This window comes from Podarcis melisellensis (genome assembly GCF_964234715.1).
Source record: "Podarcis melisellensis genome assembly, chromosome: 8".
Taxonomy (NCBI): domain Eukaryota; kingdom Metazoa; phylum Chordata; class Lepidosauria; order Squamata; family Lacertidae; genus Podarcis; species Podarcis melisellensis.
In genome coordinates this window covers 2775495-2793463 of record NC_138540.1, presented here as the reverse complement: position 1 = coordinate 2793463, position 17969 = coordinate 2775495, and the positions used below count along the sequence as shown (strand labels likewise).

General features: G+C 49.8%; 1 protein-coding gene across 2 annotated transcripts; it reads right to left on the bottom strand.

Moving 5' to 3' along the window:
* Window positions 1-474: 474 nt before the first annotated feature.
* ANKRD39 (ankyrin repeat domain 39) lies at window positions 475-6654 on the bottom strand. Of its 2 annotated transcripts, none has more exons than XM_081921403.1 (5): window positions 6570-6654; window positions 3889-4035; window positions 3071-3174; window positions 2078-2281; window positions 475-1376 (listed from the first exon to the last, which is right to left on the bottom strand). In XM_081921403.1, the coding sequence occupies exons 2-5, from the start codon at window positions 3989-3991 to the stop codon at window positions 1233-1235; spliced, it is 555 nt and encodes a 184-aa protein (XP_081777529.1). In that variant the 5' UTR covers window positions 3992-4035; window positions 6570-6654; the 3' UTR covers window positions 475-1232. The 2 variants fall into 2 exon arrangements, with proteins under 2 accessions (XP_081777529.1, XP_081777528.1); XM_081921402.1 differs by having other exon boundaries at window positions 3889-4038; window positions 6570-6633.
* Between the last annotated feature and the right edge of the window lie 11315 nt (window positions 6655-17969).

The following is a 17969-nucleotide window of genomic DNA, read 5'->3' as shown; positions in this document are numbered from 1 at the left end:
CATGTGACTAAGCTTCTGGTGAGAAGAAAGTTCTAAAGGGGAAATAAAATGCATACTTTTGATCCAGGCTTAGTCATCCTTACTTCATCCCATTATAAATCAATAGGTTTAAGTGAGCCCTGTTATTTTCTATGAGTCTTCTCTAAGCAGGACTACACTAGTGGCCAAAATTGTGGAAACCTTTTGGAGAAAGTGTATTTCTGAGGTTTGATAGCTCACAACACCACTTTTTTTTGAGCAATACCATAAAATTATACATCAATGGAAAGATAATTTAATGAAGAATGTAATGCAACTATGTTTGTTCAATTATCAAAAGTTATAGCCAAATAACCAGAAAAATAAGTGTTTAGAGAGCCAATCATCTTGTTTTGGCAATGATGGCTCACAACACCACTTTTTTTGGGAGTAATACCATAAAATTATATATCAATGGAAAGAAAGATAATTTAATGAAGAATGTTGTGCAATAACTTTTATGAAGGATTATTTATTACAACATAAATAAGGAGGACATTTGTCAGTATGTTATGTGATTGCTATCAGGTTAGTTGGAGTTTTTTTTGTTCTTTCATTTAGTGAGCTTGTAAAACATAGTAAAATTAAAGAAACGGTGCAAAGAGTTGACTAGTCACCCAGAAGGTGATGTAGAATAGTACTATTAAGTGAAGAAGGCTACAGTTATGAAGAAATTAGAAGAAAAATTGGTGGAAACTTAACCAAAGGTATAAACAAAATAAAAAATCCCTTCCAGTAGCACCTTAGAGACCAACTAAGTTTGTTATTGGTATGGGCTTTCGTGTGCATGCACCCTTCTTCAGATACTTTTCCCAGAGCCCCAAATCCAGGGATAGACGCCGTAAGCCGATTGAAGGAGCTTGATTGAGGAAGCCCACCTGCCTAACACCTGAGCAATAGCCATTCCCAAGATCCAGCTGCTTTTAGGGGCGGGAGTAGCCCTCCCATACCCCACAAACTCTCCTTCAGCAACCACAGGGACCCCAGCATAATCCCAGTCACAGCCATGGCCCCCTCTTACTTTGGTGGCTCCAAAATCTAGGCCAGGCCTTGAAGAGGAGCAATTAGAACTGTGAGACTGCTTACACCTCCTACACAGATACAGGTCACAAGTGGACTTGGTTCACACATGCCTTTGTAATACCAGAGGACGTTAGCAGGTCGGTGGAAATGTTTGCTTAAGAGAACACCTCATCTCCTCAACAATCAGCTCCCTACTCCAGAAGCTTCCTCAAGTCCTCGTTCTTGTCAGGAACCAAATCGCAGGCGCGGCGCAGGCTCTTGTCCTGCAGGCGTCTCAGGTCAGAGTTGCGCTCCAGGAAGAGGAGGCAGAGGTCTCCGTGTCCATTCTCGGCTGCCTGCAGGGAGGGAGGGAGGGAGGGGTCCTCAGGCAAGCTGAGAGCAAAGGGTTGCCCCTTGTTTATTGCATTTATAGCCCTACCTTCTTTCCTCTAAGGAGCTCAAGGTGGAGTACACAGTTCCCCCGCCTGCACAGTTAATCCCCACAACAACCCCGTGAGGGAGGTCAGGCCGAGAGACAGCGACTGACTCCAAGATCATCCGGTGAGCACCAGGGCCAAGTGGGGATTTCAACCCTGATCTCCCAGGTCCTAGTCCAGCATGCTCTAAAAACTGTACTACTCTATACCACCTGGGCCTCCCACGGACCAGCCAGACTCACGGGAGGGAGGTGCCAATGAGAGCAAGGGAAGGACATTGCATCCCCTCCCCGCCCCGCCCCCCCAAAATAAGGAAAACCCACAGCCCATTAGGAACTGGAGGGGCAGGGACTCTGCCTTCCTCAGGGCTTGTCTGGAATCAGCCCTGGGACTGTGACCCTCCTTGCAGAAGGCTTGCCTGAACAGAGAGACGTGTGGGCGACTTTTGCATGGCCAGAAGGCAGCTGACTGGAGAAAGGGAAGAGTCCTTTGCGTTGCTCCACCCACTCTGGCCCCACCATACAACCGTGTGACCCTACGTGCAAAGGTGTCTTGGTGCATCACTATACATTTGCCTACGAATGAATGAAACGGCCAAGGAGCCACTCGGTACCCCACACCTTGTGCAAGCAGGTCTTCCCATCGTCATCAGTGGCTGCTGGATCAGCCCCGTAGGTCAGCAGGAGCTCAGCCACCTCCGTGTGCCCACAGTAAGAGGCTCGGTGGAGAGGGGTGGCCCCGCCATGGGTCTGAGCGTTGCAGGCAGCTCCGCTCTCCAGGAGGAATCGGCAGACGTCATAGTGGCCATTGCGGCTGGCATAGTGCTGCAAGGCAGAAAACGAGGCATCTTGGGGTGGTCTGGGCCATTTCAGGCAAGCCACCTTCCCCTGCCCCACACTTGATGTAAGATGTAGGATGTGAGATGTGGGGCAGCTGAAGATGCAGCTGGATTGAAAGGGCCTTGGCAGCCACCTGCAATCATGGGGCTTGCAACATGCCATGCACAAGTGCCTGCAGAGCCCCACTTCTGCCATCCCTGCCCCACACCTCCACGGCCTCTGTGTTGGGCAGGTGTGTGTGGCTTGGCTGAAACAGTCTGGTGGGTCAAATGGGGAGGCACTTGCACAGCACGATGTCTGGGGCTTCGCAAACAGAAAACAGGGGAAGCTGCCTCAACCCCCTCGGGCCACCTTGCTCAGTACTGTCTGCGCTGACTGGCAGCAGCTTTCCAGGATTCCAGACAGAGGTTTCTCCCAGTCCTACCTGCAGATGCCAGGGACAGAGCCCGGGGCCTTCTGCATGGAAGGCAGGCGATCTGGCCCTGAGCGACGGCCCTCCCCCCTCAGCTGATCCTCAGCACTTGCAAATAACTGTGCCTTTGTGTGAATGGCTCTGCAGGCAAAAAGAGGTCACCTGACATCACTGTGATGTCACACCAGCATGAATGGAGCCCGCATGACAGCAGATGCATCTTCCTTCTCATAAAAGACAAGGTGCAGGCACTATGCATTGTTCGGACACCTGGCAGGGGACACTAGTAGCCAACTCTCTTGTATGGTTGCATTCTCATGTATTTTTGAAATCTGACCCCCACAGTAACCTTGGACACTTACCAAAGCTGTGTATCCAAAGGGATCTGGCTCGCTGGGATTACTGCGGTTTAGGATCTGTTTTTTGACCTTCTCAAGGTCTCCGTTCAGAGCAGCACACCAAATCCCTACACATAAATAAATTTCAATTTATCTTTATATTGGCACTAGTCTGTCACTGAGCAGCCCTGTGCCTCATCACCACTCTGCATTTACCTAACGTAATTTACCTGACTATGGGTACAACACAAAAAGCTAACACAACAAACTATTTCTCAACTCGTGTCTCTCTGTCCTCAAGTCTTGTTTTAAACCACCACATTTTCCCTGTGTCCTTCCCTGCTTGCTCCACTCAAAGCTTTGCCATTGTTTAGAACTACCAGTTTCCCCTCTCAATGTCTTACCATTGCTGTTTTACTCAAACCTCTGCCATTGTTTGAAACTATCACTATTTTCCTCTCAGTGCCCCTCTCTACCTTCCAACCAGCAAGCAAGAGGCATTATCAGGGTTCCAAAATGCATTGCAGCCAAACAAGGGTGTGCAATGCAGGGCCAGTGAAGTGTAGCTTGGGGAGACAGGGGGTGGTTGGGAAGGGGAGGGGCCCAGGAAGAGTCTATTTTGTAGGCCAGACAGAGAGGCTCAGACAGCTGCATTTGGCTCCTAGGCCAGAGGCCTTCCCGCCCCTGCTTTGGACCATAATAACTTATCTTTTCTCTCCTCCAGACAGGATAAGGAGGCAAAGCAAGGGGGCAAAGAGAGTTTTAGTTAAAGCTCATCTCCTTATCCCCTTCTCACCCCTCCAAAGACCCACAACAGACTCAATGCCCCAGAGCTTCTGTACCTCTCTCAAAATCCATCTCCTCCAGAGTCTGATGAACACTTGGCACGGCCATATGGTGGGAGCAACAGGAGCCATCCTTGGAGTGTCCAGGTGACAATGCCATTGTTAGCCCTTTGAGGTTATTATTTTGGGAAGCAGCCGTAGGTCCTGCTGAGGAGGAAGAGAAAGGTTGTGACACAAAGCAGAAGAGAAGGCTCCTCTTTCTAGCACAATGTCCAGAAAGAACAATTCAGACCCCAAGATAATACTGAATGCTGGAACAAGCACAGGCAAAGCTTGGGGAATTGACCTTTTATAACGTATAATGCCCAGCAGGTGACAGAGCACAACCTATGCTGGATCTGTCTGAACCATCTCTTTACTTAGCATCCAATTCCTACTGAAAGGAAGCAGGATGAAAGCAATTTTGTTCTGCATCTGCACTGTGCTTTTATTCTGGTCAATTGCCCATCTATCCAGGAATGACCAAGGCGAGGTTTAGAGCAGAGATGCCCTCCAGATGTGGTTGGACTCAAACTCCCATCATCACCAACCACTGCTCATGCCAGCAACAGCAGGATATTAAGGCACATCCCAGATGTAGTGAATTCACCATAGCCAAGAGCAAAATGCGCCCTGAAGCTTCTCACAGGGCAAAGCCTTCAGCCATTTTATTTCTCAGAGCAGGTTCAGGTTCATCCTGGCATAAGACAGCTTCCCAAAAACACTTCCCAGAGGGGTTACTGGGTTAGTCTGCCAGAGCAAAACCAGTAAAAAGCCTCATGGCACCTGAACATTTTTTGGCATCTCTGTCTTGAGAGACAATGGGGTGCACGTCAGGGGTGACGTCAAATCCCTGCATTAGCAGCACTGAAATGACCTCCCTGGGGTGCCAGTCTGGGCAGTGTGTCTGGAGGTCCTGGGCTGCCCAGACCACAAGACCAACCTCGCTGGTGTGGACCAAAGGAGAGCAGAGCAATATGTTTGGCACCAGCTTGGCTGCAGGAGTTGCCTGGAGGCGGCATAAAAGGCACCATCAAGACTCCAGATTTGTGTAGGATTTACTCCTTAGCCTTCTCATCTCTTGAAGATGTCCCTTAACAGATACACCTTAAGAGATATTCAGTATAAGGAATGTGTGACTGAGATCAGCACAAATGCCACAAACTTAGTCTGTTTTCACAGTGAATTACAGTGGTACCTCGCAAGACGAATGCCTCGCAAGACAAAAAACTCGCTAGACGAAAGGTTTTTCCGTTTTCGATTTGCCTCGCAAGACGAATTTCCCCTATGGGCTTGCTTCGCAAGACGAAAACGTCTCGCGACGTCTAAAAACAAAGACATGTTTTGTTTATAAAGTTAATTTATTTTCCCTTCAGTTTTTGAACTGCTCTTTACAGTATGTGTGACTTTAAAGAGCAGTTAATAAACTGTTGTTGTACCAAATTTGGCTTTGTTTAGACCTTTTTTGACCATAGGAACGCATTAATTGATTTTCAATGCATTCCTATGGGATTTCGTGCTTCGCAAGACGAAAAATTCGCTAGACGACAAAAATTGCGGAACGAATTAATTTCGTCTTGCGGGGCACCACTGTATAAGCACCTTTAGCTTCTTTCACATGGTATGTGCCAGAAACTGGGTTAGACAGACCAACAATCTGCTTTGATATAAACTGTTTCGTATGCATCTGGAGGGCCAGAGGTTCCACATCCCTGAATGAAAGGGATCCGACAGTGTGTGGTGGGAGAGAGGTTTCTTTCGCTGAGACTCTAGAGAGCTACTCTCAGTCAGAATTGAGCAGAAACGGGCAGAAGGTAGATCCAGGATCTGCTTGTAGGCCATTGGATGTTGGCAGAAGATTCTCTGTAACTTGAGAATCAGAAACACTGGGTTAACGGCAGCAACAAAGAGCCACCCTCCCAATCTAGATTCCCCTGTCCAGATGAAGAAGACTTAGGATGAAAGGAAGAGTAGCTTCTTATGTGACAGGACTGTCAAGGGAAACAAATTCCTGGACCATGGACATGCTCAGAGGCCCCCCATCCCTAATTCTATGTTGCCCCTACTGAATTATTCTGCACGCAGTTCCTGTTGGGGGTCCCCAGCATCTTAGTTGAAAAAACAACACAGACTCAGCCAGCCTTAAGTCTGCACACCCATTATACTTATCCATGCAATTAACTTATTTATACAAAATATAATATAGGTTTAAAATGGTAACTGTTAACAATTGCTATAGACCTTTTTTTCTCTTCACACTTCTGGTTTTCTTTTTAAGAACTTCTTATGTGTTGCATTTAAATTCCAATAAATAAGAATAATAATAATGTCTGTGCACCCACGAAGCAGACCAGCCTTTCCCAACCAGGTGTCCTCCAGATATTGGGACTATGCCTCAGCATGCCAGAGCCCCGCCGGGCCAGACCCAGGTCCGGCCTCGTGTCCCGGGGCGGCCAGCCAGTGCTCGGACCTTCCTTCCAGCCCCCGGAGCCTCGAGGGGTGCTGGGGGCCAGGCGGCCCCAAGAGGCGGCTCCCCTCCGGGCCTTGGGGCTGGGAGTTGTAGTCCAGCAGCCCCGGGGGGGGGGCAACCTGAGGGGCGGCGGGTCCTGCGGGGGACCAGGGCCTCTCCCCCCCCCGGTCACGTGGGCGCCGGCCGGCTGCTCCTTAGAAAAGGCATCGGCCGCCATCTTAGCTCTTACCTGCCACGGCCGCCCGTTCCGCCCAATCGGAGAGGAGATGGGAGGGGAAAGGCAGCCAATGCGGTCGCACGAAGGGAAGAAGACCGGAAGCAGCCCGGGGGCGGGGCGAGGCTTTCCCTGCGCGCAATGGCGGCGAGCGGCCGCTAGAGGGAGCCGCGGACTCGGGAATGCGGAGCACCTTGGCGAAGAATGGAAATTACGCTGTGGGCTAATGCGGTGCTTTTTCTGGGGGGATGCAAACACCCAGACATTTTGAGAATCTTTGTACTTTCGTCCATTTACTGTATTTATTTTTCCCGATCTGAACTATAAAAAGGTGATTTTCTTGAGTCAAAATGAGAGTACTCCTAAACATTTTTTGGAAGAAAAAAGGAAAAAGCACTGGCTTGATGTAAGGCAGGACGGAGCCCTCCTGCAGCCCTTCATTGGCGCTGGTCTGCTCCCCGTGTGCTTTCCAGGTTGTTTCTGCATGTGCTTTTTGAGCATGTGCAGAGCGTCTCCTCCACAGCCGAGGCTGGGCGCCTCCGAAGACTTTTAGTCACGGCAGGAAGATCAGCCAGTCCATTTAGGAAAGACACCATGTCACTTGACACTTGCTCTTGCCTCGGTCTCTTGAGGTGGGCTGGCATATGAGGATACAGTGATACCTCGGTCTAAGAACAGTCCTGTTTATGAACAATTCAGTTTACAAACTCCACAAAACCGGAAGTAGTGTCCCGGTTTGCGAACTTTACCTCGGTCTAAGAACGGAATACACACGGTGGAAGGGCACCGGCAGCGGGAGGCCTCATTAGGGAAAGCGCCCCTCAGTTTAAGAATGGATTCAGTTTAAGAACGGACTTAAGGAACGGATTAAGTTCGTAAACCAAGATACCACTGTACTCTCCCAGAGACAGTTGCTGTTTGCTCAAACCTGGCAATTCACTCTCCTGTCTTCTGTTCCTTTTTTAAAAATGCTTAAATGCTTTCTTCTGTGTTTCCATCACTCCCTGGGTCTCTACAGTGTACATAAATGCACATCCATGGAAACATTGAATGCCTGCATCATTCACCATGCACGGTGAACGGCGTTTGTTATGAACAGTCTGGCTGGTCTTCTAGGGCAGCATCTACCAACCTGGTGCCCTCCAGATGTTCTGGAGGACAAATCCCATCGGTCCAGCCAGCAAGGCTGTTCGCAAAGGCCACTTTGAGACACAAAAACAAAATAATGTTCCCTTGGTTATTGAATCACAGGAGGCCAACTCAGCAGAGAAAAGGGACATAACAGCAAACAGCAGATGTTGCAAAACCCTTCAGCTCTGCATTCTTGAAGAAGGCCTGGGTGGATACAAACGTCTCTCTCTTTTCCCCTGTAAAAACATTTGAAAGGAAGTTGCTGGCTGGCTCTGCCCCAATCAGTAGCCTGGGGTTAACGGGGACATGCAATCCAAAACTACTGGAGGGCAACAGGTTATGGGGAAAGCTGGCCTAGGCCAGTGCTTTGGAAAGTTCTTCGCTTCAGGGAAACTTTTCCACATCTATTTGTCTGCCAAGGTTCTTTTTACCAAGAGCCACGGACTGGCAGCACACGGAAGAGGATTATGAGTGAAGTTCTAGGGAGCAGACCGTCCTTTCATGTGGGATGTCAGCTGGTTATATGGGCAGGTGTTATGTACTGAGTTGAATAGGATCCAAAATGCAGCAGCCTGATTGGTCCTAGAACAATAGGATCCAAAATGCAGCACTCTGATTGGTCCTAGAACAATGCAGCAGTATGATTGGTCTGCAGGAGCCACCCAATCCAGCTCCAGATGGAAGTGAATCCACAACCTGATTGGCCTACAGGAGAATTCTGGAATTAGCCAATCACGTGGGGCCCATTGTGTAAATAATGTATATAAAGCAGATACTTTGGGGAAACTTCCATTCCTCCTCACCACTATGAGCTGAATAAATAATTCTCGACTGAGTATATTTCAGCAGGGCTGGCCCAATATGTTTGGCACCTGAGGTCAGGGCCAGCCCACCCACAGGGCAAGGTCAGGCAACCACCTCAGGCGGCTTCGCAGACGCAGCAGGTCCCAATGTAGATACTCACTGCCCCCTTGTTCCTGATGTAGATCTTCACTAACTCCTTCTTCACTGGCAGGGAGGTGAGACCATTTTGTGGTCTGCCTCAGATGCCAAAATACCTTGGGCTAGCCCTGCCTGAGGCAGCCACAAAATGGCACCACCATCACACCAAAGAAGGAGGGGTGAGGGAAGATCTACATCAGGAACAAACAAGGAGTGAAGATCTACCTTGGGAAGAGGGTCGGGGAATCGAATCCATCTTGTTGTTGTTTTAGTCATTTAGTTGTGTCCAACTCTTCGTGACCCCCTGGACCAGAGCACGCCAGGCACTCCTGTCTTCCACTGCCTCCCTCAGTTTGGTCAAACTCATGCTGGTAGCTTGGAGAACACTGTCCCACCATCTCGTCCTCTGTCGTCCCCTTCTCCTTGCGCCCTCCATCTTTCCCAACATCAGGGTCTTTTCCAGGGAGTCTTCTCTTCTCATGAGGTGGCCAAAGGATTGGAGCCTCAGCTTCAGGATCTGTCCTTCCAGTGAGCACTCAGGGCTGATTTCCTTCAGAATGGATAGGTTTGGATCTTCTTGCAGTCCATGGGACTCTCAAGAGTCTCCTCCAGCACCAGAATTCAAAAGCATCAATTCTTTGGTGATCTGCCTTCTTTATGGTCCCACTCTCACTTCCATACATCACTACTGGATTTAAATGGAAATCAAAGGCCAGCATGCAGGTTGGGGGAAGGGCCCCACTCTGAATTTCACCAGGCGAGAGCAGAGCCAAGGAAGCCCCTGCCATTTTGTCTCTACAGGTGGGAGGAGGTCAGCAGTGTCTCCTATTCTCTGAGCGGCTGCTGAGGAGCGGAGGGGGCAGATGCAGCCTCCAAGGAGCACACCGCAGCCGTCTCTGCCACCATGGCAGCAGCAGTGGGCTATGCAGTCCTTGGAGGCTGGATCTGCTGCCCCTGTGGATCCTGCTGCCCAAGGCGGTCGCCTCACCTTGCCTCATGGGTGGGTCAGCGCTGCATATGGGGCTAAGGAATAGCCCCCTGCAGACAGAGAGTGTAACTGGGAGCCATCGTTAAGGGCAAACACAATCTTTCTGCTGGCTTTGCAATGTGAATTGTACCCATGCAGTAGACTAGAAGACAGCGATCACCCAGCCACCAGCTTCTGAGCTCAGCCTTATTTCGGCAGGAGACCCACCCTTGACCTCAAAGTAGCAGGCGGTGCTGACCAGACGCAGCCTGAAGACCTCTAATTTCAGAGAGTTTGTTTAATTAAAGCTCCAGCGTCTGGTGGTGGAGAGACGCAGGGTGCGCTTCTGCTGCGATCTGGCTCCCTGCTCTGCTAGCAGGTCATGCTCCTCTCCCAGAAAGCCAGAAACCTCTGATTGCAACTTAGGGCAGAGGTGATTCGAGGGTCAGGAGACCGGCTGCCTCTAGCACTGCTCAGAGTGCAAGAGGAGGCTTATTCCTCCTCCCACGAGGGGGGCAGGTGAGGTAGGTGGCTGGGCACTGTGCCACCTGGCAGCCATCTAGATGCTGATCAAAGCGGGAGGCTACGGGTGCCAGGACAGCTCGTTGTTGTTGGTCCCCTCCCCCCCCAGCATGCCTTGCCCCTGGCACCCAGCCATGCTACCCCCACACAGCCAGATTACTGTGCAAAGCATTGCGGGTATTGGGCTTGCAGCTAGAACTTGTATATAAACAACAGAGGGGATGTGTGGGGTGTGGGGTGGCTTCTCGACTGCGGTGTTTATGGTGGCCGCCCCACATCTGGGGAAACCTTTTCCTCTAGAGATCTGTCTGAGTCTAAGCCCAAAAATACTTTCTGAAAAGCCTTCCTCTTTGGGCAGTCATCCAAACAGCCAGGATTAAGGTGTGAGGTGGTGACTTTAATTTAAACTCTTATTAAGTGCGCTGGCTTGTGCCTTTAGGAACAGGTGAGATAAAAATGGAACTAGCTCAGTCACTAAATAAATGAGGGGAAAGCCAGTATCAGAGACTCGGAAGGCCAGAAAATTCCAGCTCCATCCAGATTTCTCCAATAACGGTGCTCCACAGCTTTGGACCAGGAACAGAGTCAAGCCCTTAGTCCCTCTAGCTCAATATTGTTCACACTGACTAGCAGAGGCTCTCTGGTTTCAGAGGGGACACAATCAGGGGATGCCATGTGGGAACCTGATGCTCCTCCATTTGCCCCTTTTGCTTGGGCTCTGTGTGCTTGTGACTCACAGCTCTGCTGTCACCGCTTCTCTTGTTGGCCCCTAGATAAACCTCCCTGCAAGTGAATCTCTAGATCCCTTACCGTAGCCTATTAAACATTTGAAGGGTCTTATCCTCTCTTCCCTTAATCTTCTTTCCTCTAAGCTGAATTTACCCAATTCCTTCAAATGCTCCTCAGATGTTTTCTTAATTTTAAATCCTCTCTCAACTCTGATGCTCTCCTCAGAACTCACCCCAATTTCTCCATGCCACAGAGTTTTTGACTTTCTGGTGCCATATAACACTCTGAAATTTCATTTGCCCAGATTCTTTCTGCTTCTGCTTCTTTTAATCCACCCACTTGCCTAATTTTATGGTCACTGAGGTTGTGAGCTTCTAAAAGAAGGTTTCCCCACCCACTCCAGTCTCTGTGTTTTAGCATTTAATCAATCATCTGCTGATTATAATAATACTGCAGCATCTGAGCACAAAGTGAGACGATGAAGAGGAGTATTGCAGTCAATTGCTCCTCTTGACTAAATTGCAAAAGACACAAAACATATATTGTTTGGGGAAGCATAATGAATGCATTGTCCAAAGACTGAAAAAAACAACCACTTTGCGTGCATGGAGGCCAGCTTTGGATTTCAAAACTACTGGAATCAGCTTCCGGGAAGAAAGTGAGCATTCCCAGTGAGGACAGTCTCTGGTTTGTTAAGGCTGGAGCCTGGAAGTATCAGGAACAGAAACATGGAGAAACTGTGAGACTCCAGATTGCTAGCCTGAAACTCCCATTTCCCCTGGAAATGAGTGTCTAACTACATCTGGAGGGACACAGATTCCCTGTTGCCAACCAAGGATAAAGGTGGAATCAGGGCAGAAGCTGATAGGTGGAGCCCAAAGGAATCTAAATGCCACTCTTCCAACCCAAACCAGCCTTTGCTGTAACTTTGTAGAGTTTGGAGCACCCCCCCCCCATCATTCCCAGCCAGCAGGGCTGTGCTTCCATCAATCCCAGCACCATACAGCTGTGCTGGCCGCGGCTTATAGGAGTTGTATTCCAAAACATCTGGAGGGCACCAAGTTGGGGAAGGCTGTTTTTTAAAATCAAACTTCGTGGCCCATTATTCTTCCACCCACTGCAACTGTTCTCAAGTTCTTAAAAGCCTATTAAACATCCTGTTCTAAACCCACAATTTAGCGAATTAATCAATCCATCATATTGATAAATTGACCAAGGCTTTCAGACCTAATTATAAAGCTCTTTTTTAATTCTAGCTTCTTTCCTTCAAAGTGTTTGCTGGCTTTGGGCCATCTGCAGATTGGATAACTACACGCTCCACTTCTTTGCTCAATCCGTGATTTAAAAAATTTGAACAGCACTTGAGCCAAGATAAAAAACCAAGGAGTATAATTTCATGAACTGAGGGTTTGTCTGCACCAGAGCAAAATGTGGATTTGCAACTGCCTGTCTCCCCAGTAATATAGGGGTGTCCACATGGCATTCTCCTCATTCCTATGTTGTCCTTTATCCCTTTGAATGTGGGTTTTTCCTGATCTTGGTCATTTTGGACTTCCCAATGATTGAAAAAACCCACATTTAAAGGGGATAAGGTCCAGGACAACACTGGACTGGGGAAGACATAATGTGGACATCCCTACAGTAATGGGGGGCAGGCAGCTGCAAACCCATATTTTGTTCCAGTGTGGACAAGCCCTAAAGATTCCACTGAGGCTTCCTCCCAGGTAAGTGCCATCCTATACATGTATACTCAGAAGCATAGGTGCCATTTCTTAGGGGGCCTGGGGACCTAGGCACCCACAACATTTCCACTGTGGCTGCCTGGTTCGGCGACCCAATGTGTTGCACGTGTGATGTCACACGTGTGATGCCCTGTGATGTCACACATGCAACACATTGGGTCGCCATCTGCATGGGGCCATGGGCAGAGGCCTTCTCCCGAACATGTGTGCTCCCTTGCCCCACCTACGTCACACATACCTGTCAACCGTCCCTTATTTGGCGGGAAACTCCCTTATCCCAGCGCCGTGTTCCGCTGCTGTCCCGGATTGATGATGTCCCTTAAATTTCCCGGGTTTCAAAGGACGCAGCTCCTCTCCCTCCCTCCCTGCCAGCCAGGGAGGAGGGAGGCTACAACTGTGTTGCTTGGCTGCCCGGCCCGCCCCCCTCCGGCCTCCTCTCACCAGCCTCGGCCCCCGGGAGCCCCTCCCCGCCGGGACTGGCGGGAGCCTCGGGCCCTTCCGTCGCCATCCTCCTCGTGGCCGCCAAACTGAGCGTCTCTGCCTGGGGCCTCCCCTCTGCCCATCACCGCCGCTGCCGCTCCCACTAGGCCGTACTGCGGCTGCGCTGCCAAAGGACCCGGATGAGATGGGCAGCCTGGTGCAGCCTATGAATTGCTGAGGAGCCTTGAGAGGAGAGCGAGGCAACCACAGAGAAAGCAGTTCAGAGGGAGGAGGAGGCAGGTGTTCCAAGGGCTAAGCATAGAGGGGGAAAGCGGAGGAAGGACCGCAAGCGCTTCTCCCATAGATTTGTAGTGGTAGACTAGCATAGATGGTTTGATCTGTGGATTTACTTCGGGCGCTTTCCCCCCATCTTCCTCCTGCCCCACCTGATGGAACTGAGAGCTGTAGATGAAGCACGAGAGAAAAGATACAGAACTGCAGCAGCATCTTCGTAGCTTGGACTTTGTTTTACGTGAAAAGTGGTTGCTGCTTGTAGTTATTTAATTGCAGTGTTTCATCAGCTGGTGTCTTGAGCAGCAACCTCTAGAAACGAAGGGCTAAAAACCGGTGCTGCTCTCCAAAATTATCTGGTCCCTTTTAACTTCATATTTCAGCAGCTGGTTGACTAAAATCCCTTATTTTGGCTGCTGATCCCTTATTTTCAAGGCTGCTGGTCCCTTATTTTCAAATCTGTAAGTTGACAGCTATGACGTCACCACTGTGGCGACCAGGCTAAGACCTCCAATGCAAGGCCTACACCAAGGCCCACTGTGGCTGCAGATGCACCCTGGAAGCTGACCCACACTTCCGGAAGCACGTCCACAGCCACAGTGGGCCCCAAGAGAGGCCCCACAGCAGAGGCCGAGGCCCCAGTCGGGTCTCCGCAGTAGCAGCACCAGAGAGGCACGGCTGTGGTTGGCGGTGGCAGTGGGCAGAGGCTGAGCAGAACACACGCGACATCATGACGTCACGTTGAGTGTGCATCGCTGGGCACCCACAACCTGGTGCCCAAGTCACCTGGTGTCAAGCGAAATGTACTTTGTTCATGCTCAGTGATAATATTGTTATATCAGTTCTGTTTTGAGAAGGTTGTCAGTCCTAACTGCTGCCTCTCCAACCACTGCACTGCACTGGCATAGTTCCCCTGCCCCTCTGCCCACTTTGGAGTCCTTCACCCCTACATTTCTGGGGCCGCACCTGGAATTCTGTCACTTAAATCCTAGGCCTAAAAGCAGCCGTTTGCCAACCTGGGTATTTTGGACTAGAACACCCATCAGTCCCCTCCAGATGTTTTCTCCAAGAGGCTCAAGCTGGTCACATGGTTCCCCCTCCCCTCCTCATTTAATCCCCACAACAATCCTGTGAGGTAGGTTAGGCAGACTCTGGGCAGCTGGGAGGGGCGGCAGATCTGGCCTCCTTTAACTCCCAGGCTGTCTCCAGTTGCATCAGGCAGTGACCTTTGTGGAGGAGGAGGAAGGGGAAGCAGTGATGGTGGGGGGCTGTGGAGGAGGAGGAGGAGGCGGGAGAACACTTTCCTTTTCACCTCAAGCGGCAAAATATCCTGGGATGGCCTGCTTCCCACAAACATCAGGGAAATCAAGCCCGGTGTCAGGATGGGGAGAGTTTGTTGCCTTCAAGCTCACATTTCTCTTGCTTGTATGGAAGATGGTAGCATGGAACTCCTGTCAAGATTGCTTAGTGATGGCTTAATGGGATAGAAGAACTTGAAGGGTGCTCTGCAGCGGCAACGAAGAGGCCACTTTGCGTCCCACGCGCACACCATGGTGTGCCCAGGTGCCCAGTGACACCGATTGTGCAGAGCCTGGGAAGGACCAGCAGCAGGCAGTCTTTGACGACACAACGCAAAAGGAGACGCGCTGGAGTCTGCAGGCCTCTTGAGGAGCCGGAAAAGCTGTCTGTTGTGTGCACAGAGAGAAAGGGAGGGAGAGAAGCACAGGCGTTCTAGGCCAAGCCAACATTTTCTCATTATTACAACATCCTTTCTAGGGCCACATTCCCACCAAACGTTTAAAGCACTATGATACCACTTTAAACAGTCCAGTTATTAAAGAGAGGGAGAGAAAGTTAATCATTTTATAAACCTTTATCACCCCCACCACACACAATTCCTACACCCACCCACGCAGAGAGGGAGCTTTTCAACCAATACACTTTAGCCTTTCCTTACAGTTTGCACTGGACTTGAACCCAATGCCCTCAGCAGCTAATCCTCAGCAACTTTCCTGGCAATTCTAACATTGCTTAATAATCCAGCATGAACTCACTGCCCCAACCCAGCCTGCTTTTTCTCAGGCTGGAGGCTGGAGCCATCCTGGCTGGAGGGGAAAGCCTTGGCTGGGAGGCTAAATCCCCTACGATAATGGGTGCCCCTTGAGGACCTGTGAGGTTCTTCGCCAAACTTTCAACGAGACCAGGGAAAATCAGTCCATGTGGAGATCTGTGCCATAGGGGTCAGGATTCTGAGCAGCAATGCTTCACAGGGACTGCCCAAGACAGAGTGTCTGTGGAAAAGGCATAAAATGTGCTGTGATTTCTTCCTACATGCCAGGGCATACCCTCCAACATTTCTCCGATGGAAATAGGGATGTCCTATTTCTTCTTCTTCTTCTTCTTCTTCTTCTTCTTCTTCTTCTTCTTCTTCTTCTTCTTCTTCTTCTTCTTCTTCTTCCTTTTATTATTTATGCCCCACCCATCTGAAACGTTGGGTGGCTTCTATCATATATAAAAATATAACAAAACATTAAACATTAACAAAACTTCCCTATGCAGGGCTGTCTTCAGGTGTCTTCTAGCAGTTGTATAGGACCTTATCTCCTTGGCTCGGGGGTCGCATAACTCCATACCCTCCAACCTACCCTCCGATGAAAATAGAGACATCCTAAGAAAAAGTGAGACATTCCAGGATCAAATGAGAAACAGGGACAGTTCCTGGAGAATGGCTGCACTTGAAGAGTCTGCAAATGGTGCCAGGAAGGTGGGCAGGGACGGCCTGCTTAAATCTTTCCATTTATTCTTAAACCTTAAAATGTCCCCCCCCCAAAACCACTGTCCTATCACACTGCCATGGTAGGGGAACTGGCAAACACACTTCCTCTTGTCCTGCCTTCCCCTGGGAGAAAAGATGGAGACTGAACAATTTTCTGCGTTGGCTGCTCTGAGCTTCCTGGCTGGGCTGCCACCATCCCTATCATAGGTAAAGGGACCCCTGACCATTAGGTCCAGTCACGGACGACTCTGGGGTTGCGCCGCTCATCTAACTTTATTGGCCAAGGGAGCCAGTGTACAGCTTCCGGGTCATGTGGCCAGCAGGAGTGAGCCGCTTCTGGTGAACCAGAGCAGCGCATGGAAATGCCGTTTACCTTCCCGCCGGAGCGGTGCCTATTTATCTACTTGCAATCTGATGTGCTTTTGAACTGCTAGGTTGGCAGGAGCAGGGGCCGAGCAACAGGAGCTCACTCAGTCGCGGGGAATCCCTATCATACTTGCCCTGAATTCTAGGAGCCTTTTCAAAAAAATTTTTTACACCTGACAGATCAGCTGTTCCAGAAGATGGAAGGGAGAGGGGTAATGTTCACCCTGCCACCTCCCCCTGCTTCACCCCACAGCTTTGGCCCCCTTTGCTGATTACTCATTTAGTCGTGTCCGACTCTTCGTGACCCCCTGGACCAGAGCACGCCAGGCACTCCTGTCTTCCACTGCCTCACGCAGTTTGGTCAAACTCATGCTGGTACCTTCGAAAACACTGTCCCACCATCTCGTCCTCTGTCGTCCCCTTCTCCTTGTGCCCTCAATCTTTCCCAACATCAGGGTCTTTTCCAGGGAGTCTTCTCTTCTCATGAGGTGGCCAAAGTCTTGGAGCCTCGGCTTCATGATCTGTCCTTCCAGTGAGCACTCAGGGCTGATTTCCTTCAGAATGGATAGGCTGGATCTTCTTGCAGTCCATGGGACTCTCAAGAGTCTCCTCCAGCACCATAATTCAAAAGCATCCATTCTTCGGCAATCAGCCTTCTTTATGGCCCAGCTCTCACTTCCATACATCACTACTGGGAAAACCATAGCTTGAACCAGACGGCCCTTTGTCGGCAAGGTGATGTTTCTGCTTTTTAAGATGCTTAAAAATATGGCCCCCTACCAGCCCTGAAATTCAAAGTGCTGTTTTTATACCTCAAAGCTCTAAGCCTGGGATGGAGAACCTCTTTTCAGCCCAAGGGATGCATCTGCTTCTGGTCAGTCCCTAGTGGGGGTGGGTCCAGGAGCAAAAGTGGGTGGGGCAGCAAAGGTAAATGTTACCTTTGTACAGCAGCCTGTCGTTTCCATGCACAATCCTCTCCACTTTCCACGCAGGCAAGCAGGAGGCAAGTTCAAGGACACTTTTCAGCCAGAGAAAAATGCTTGTGGAGAGGGGGTGGTGGCCTGGGGAGAGTTTTGTGGGCTTGACAGAGAGGCCCGGGGGACAGAATTTCGGGCCAGGTAAATGGAAGGACCTCCTGTGCCTGTAGGAACCTCTTTGTCCTTTGGAGATCAGCTTGGGAGGCCCGGCTTGTTCACTCGTCCAGTGGGCAGGCACTCCGGCCAGGGCCTTCTCTAGGGAACGGCCTCCCAAGTGATGGAAGCCTGGTAGCTTCTCTTCTCAGAGAGACTTTTAGAAGCAGCCTGCTTCATGTGGTTTTTAACCAGTTTGGGGCTTGTTTACTACTGTCTGAACAGTATTTTAATGTGTTGCTGTTTTCAGGTGTGGGGTCGAGTTGTTTTGATTTTCATTTTGAAATTTTAATATATCGCATTAGTGTGGTTTTATGTTTTATGTTATACTTCACCTTTGTCCAGAAGAGTAGTTTATAAATATTAAAATAGATTTTTAAAAAAATATTTTAAAAGATT

What these genes read in the sequence shown, in the direction of transcription:
- ANKRD39 (XM_081921403.1), bottom strand. Translation starts at nt 3,991, where the DNA reads ATGGCATTGTCACCTGGACACTCCAAGGATGGCTCCTGTTGCTCCCAC. An exon ending in GGAGATGGATTTTGAGAGAG is followed by an intron (nt 3,175 to 3,888) that starts GTACAGAAGCTC and finishes ATTTATGTGTAG; the next exon opens with GGATTTGGTGTGCTGCTCTG. An exon ending in GGAAGACCTGCTTGCACAAG is followed by an intron (nt 1,377 to 2,077) that starts GTGTGGGGTACC and finishes CCCTCCCTGCAG; the next exon opens with GCAGCCGAGAATGGACACGG.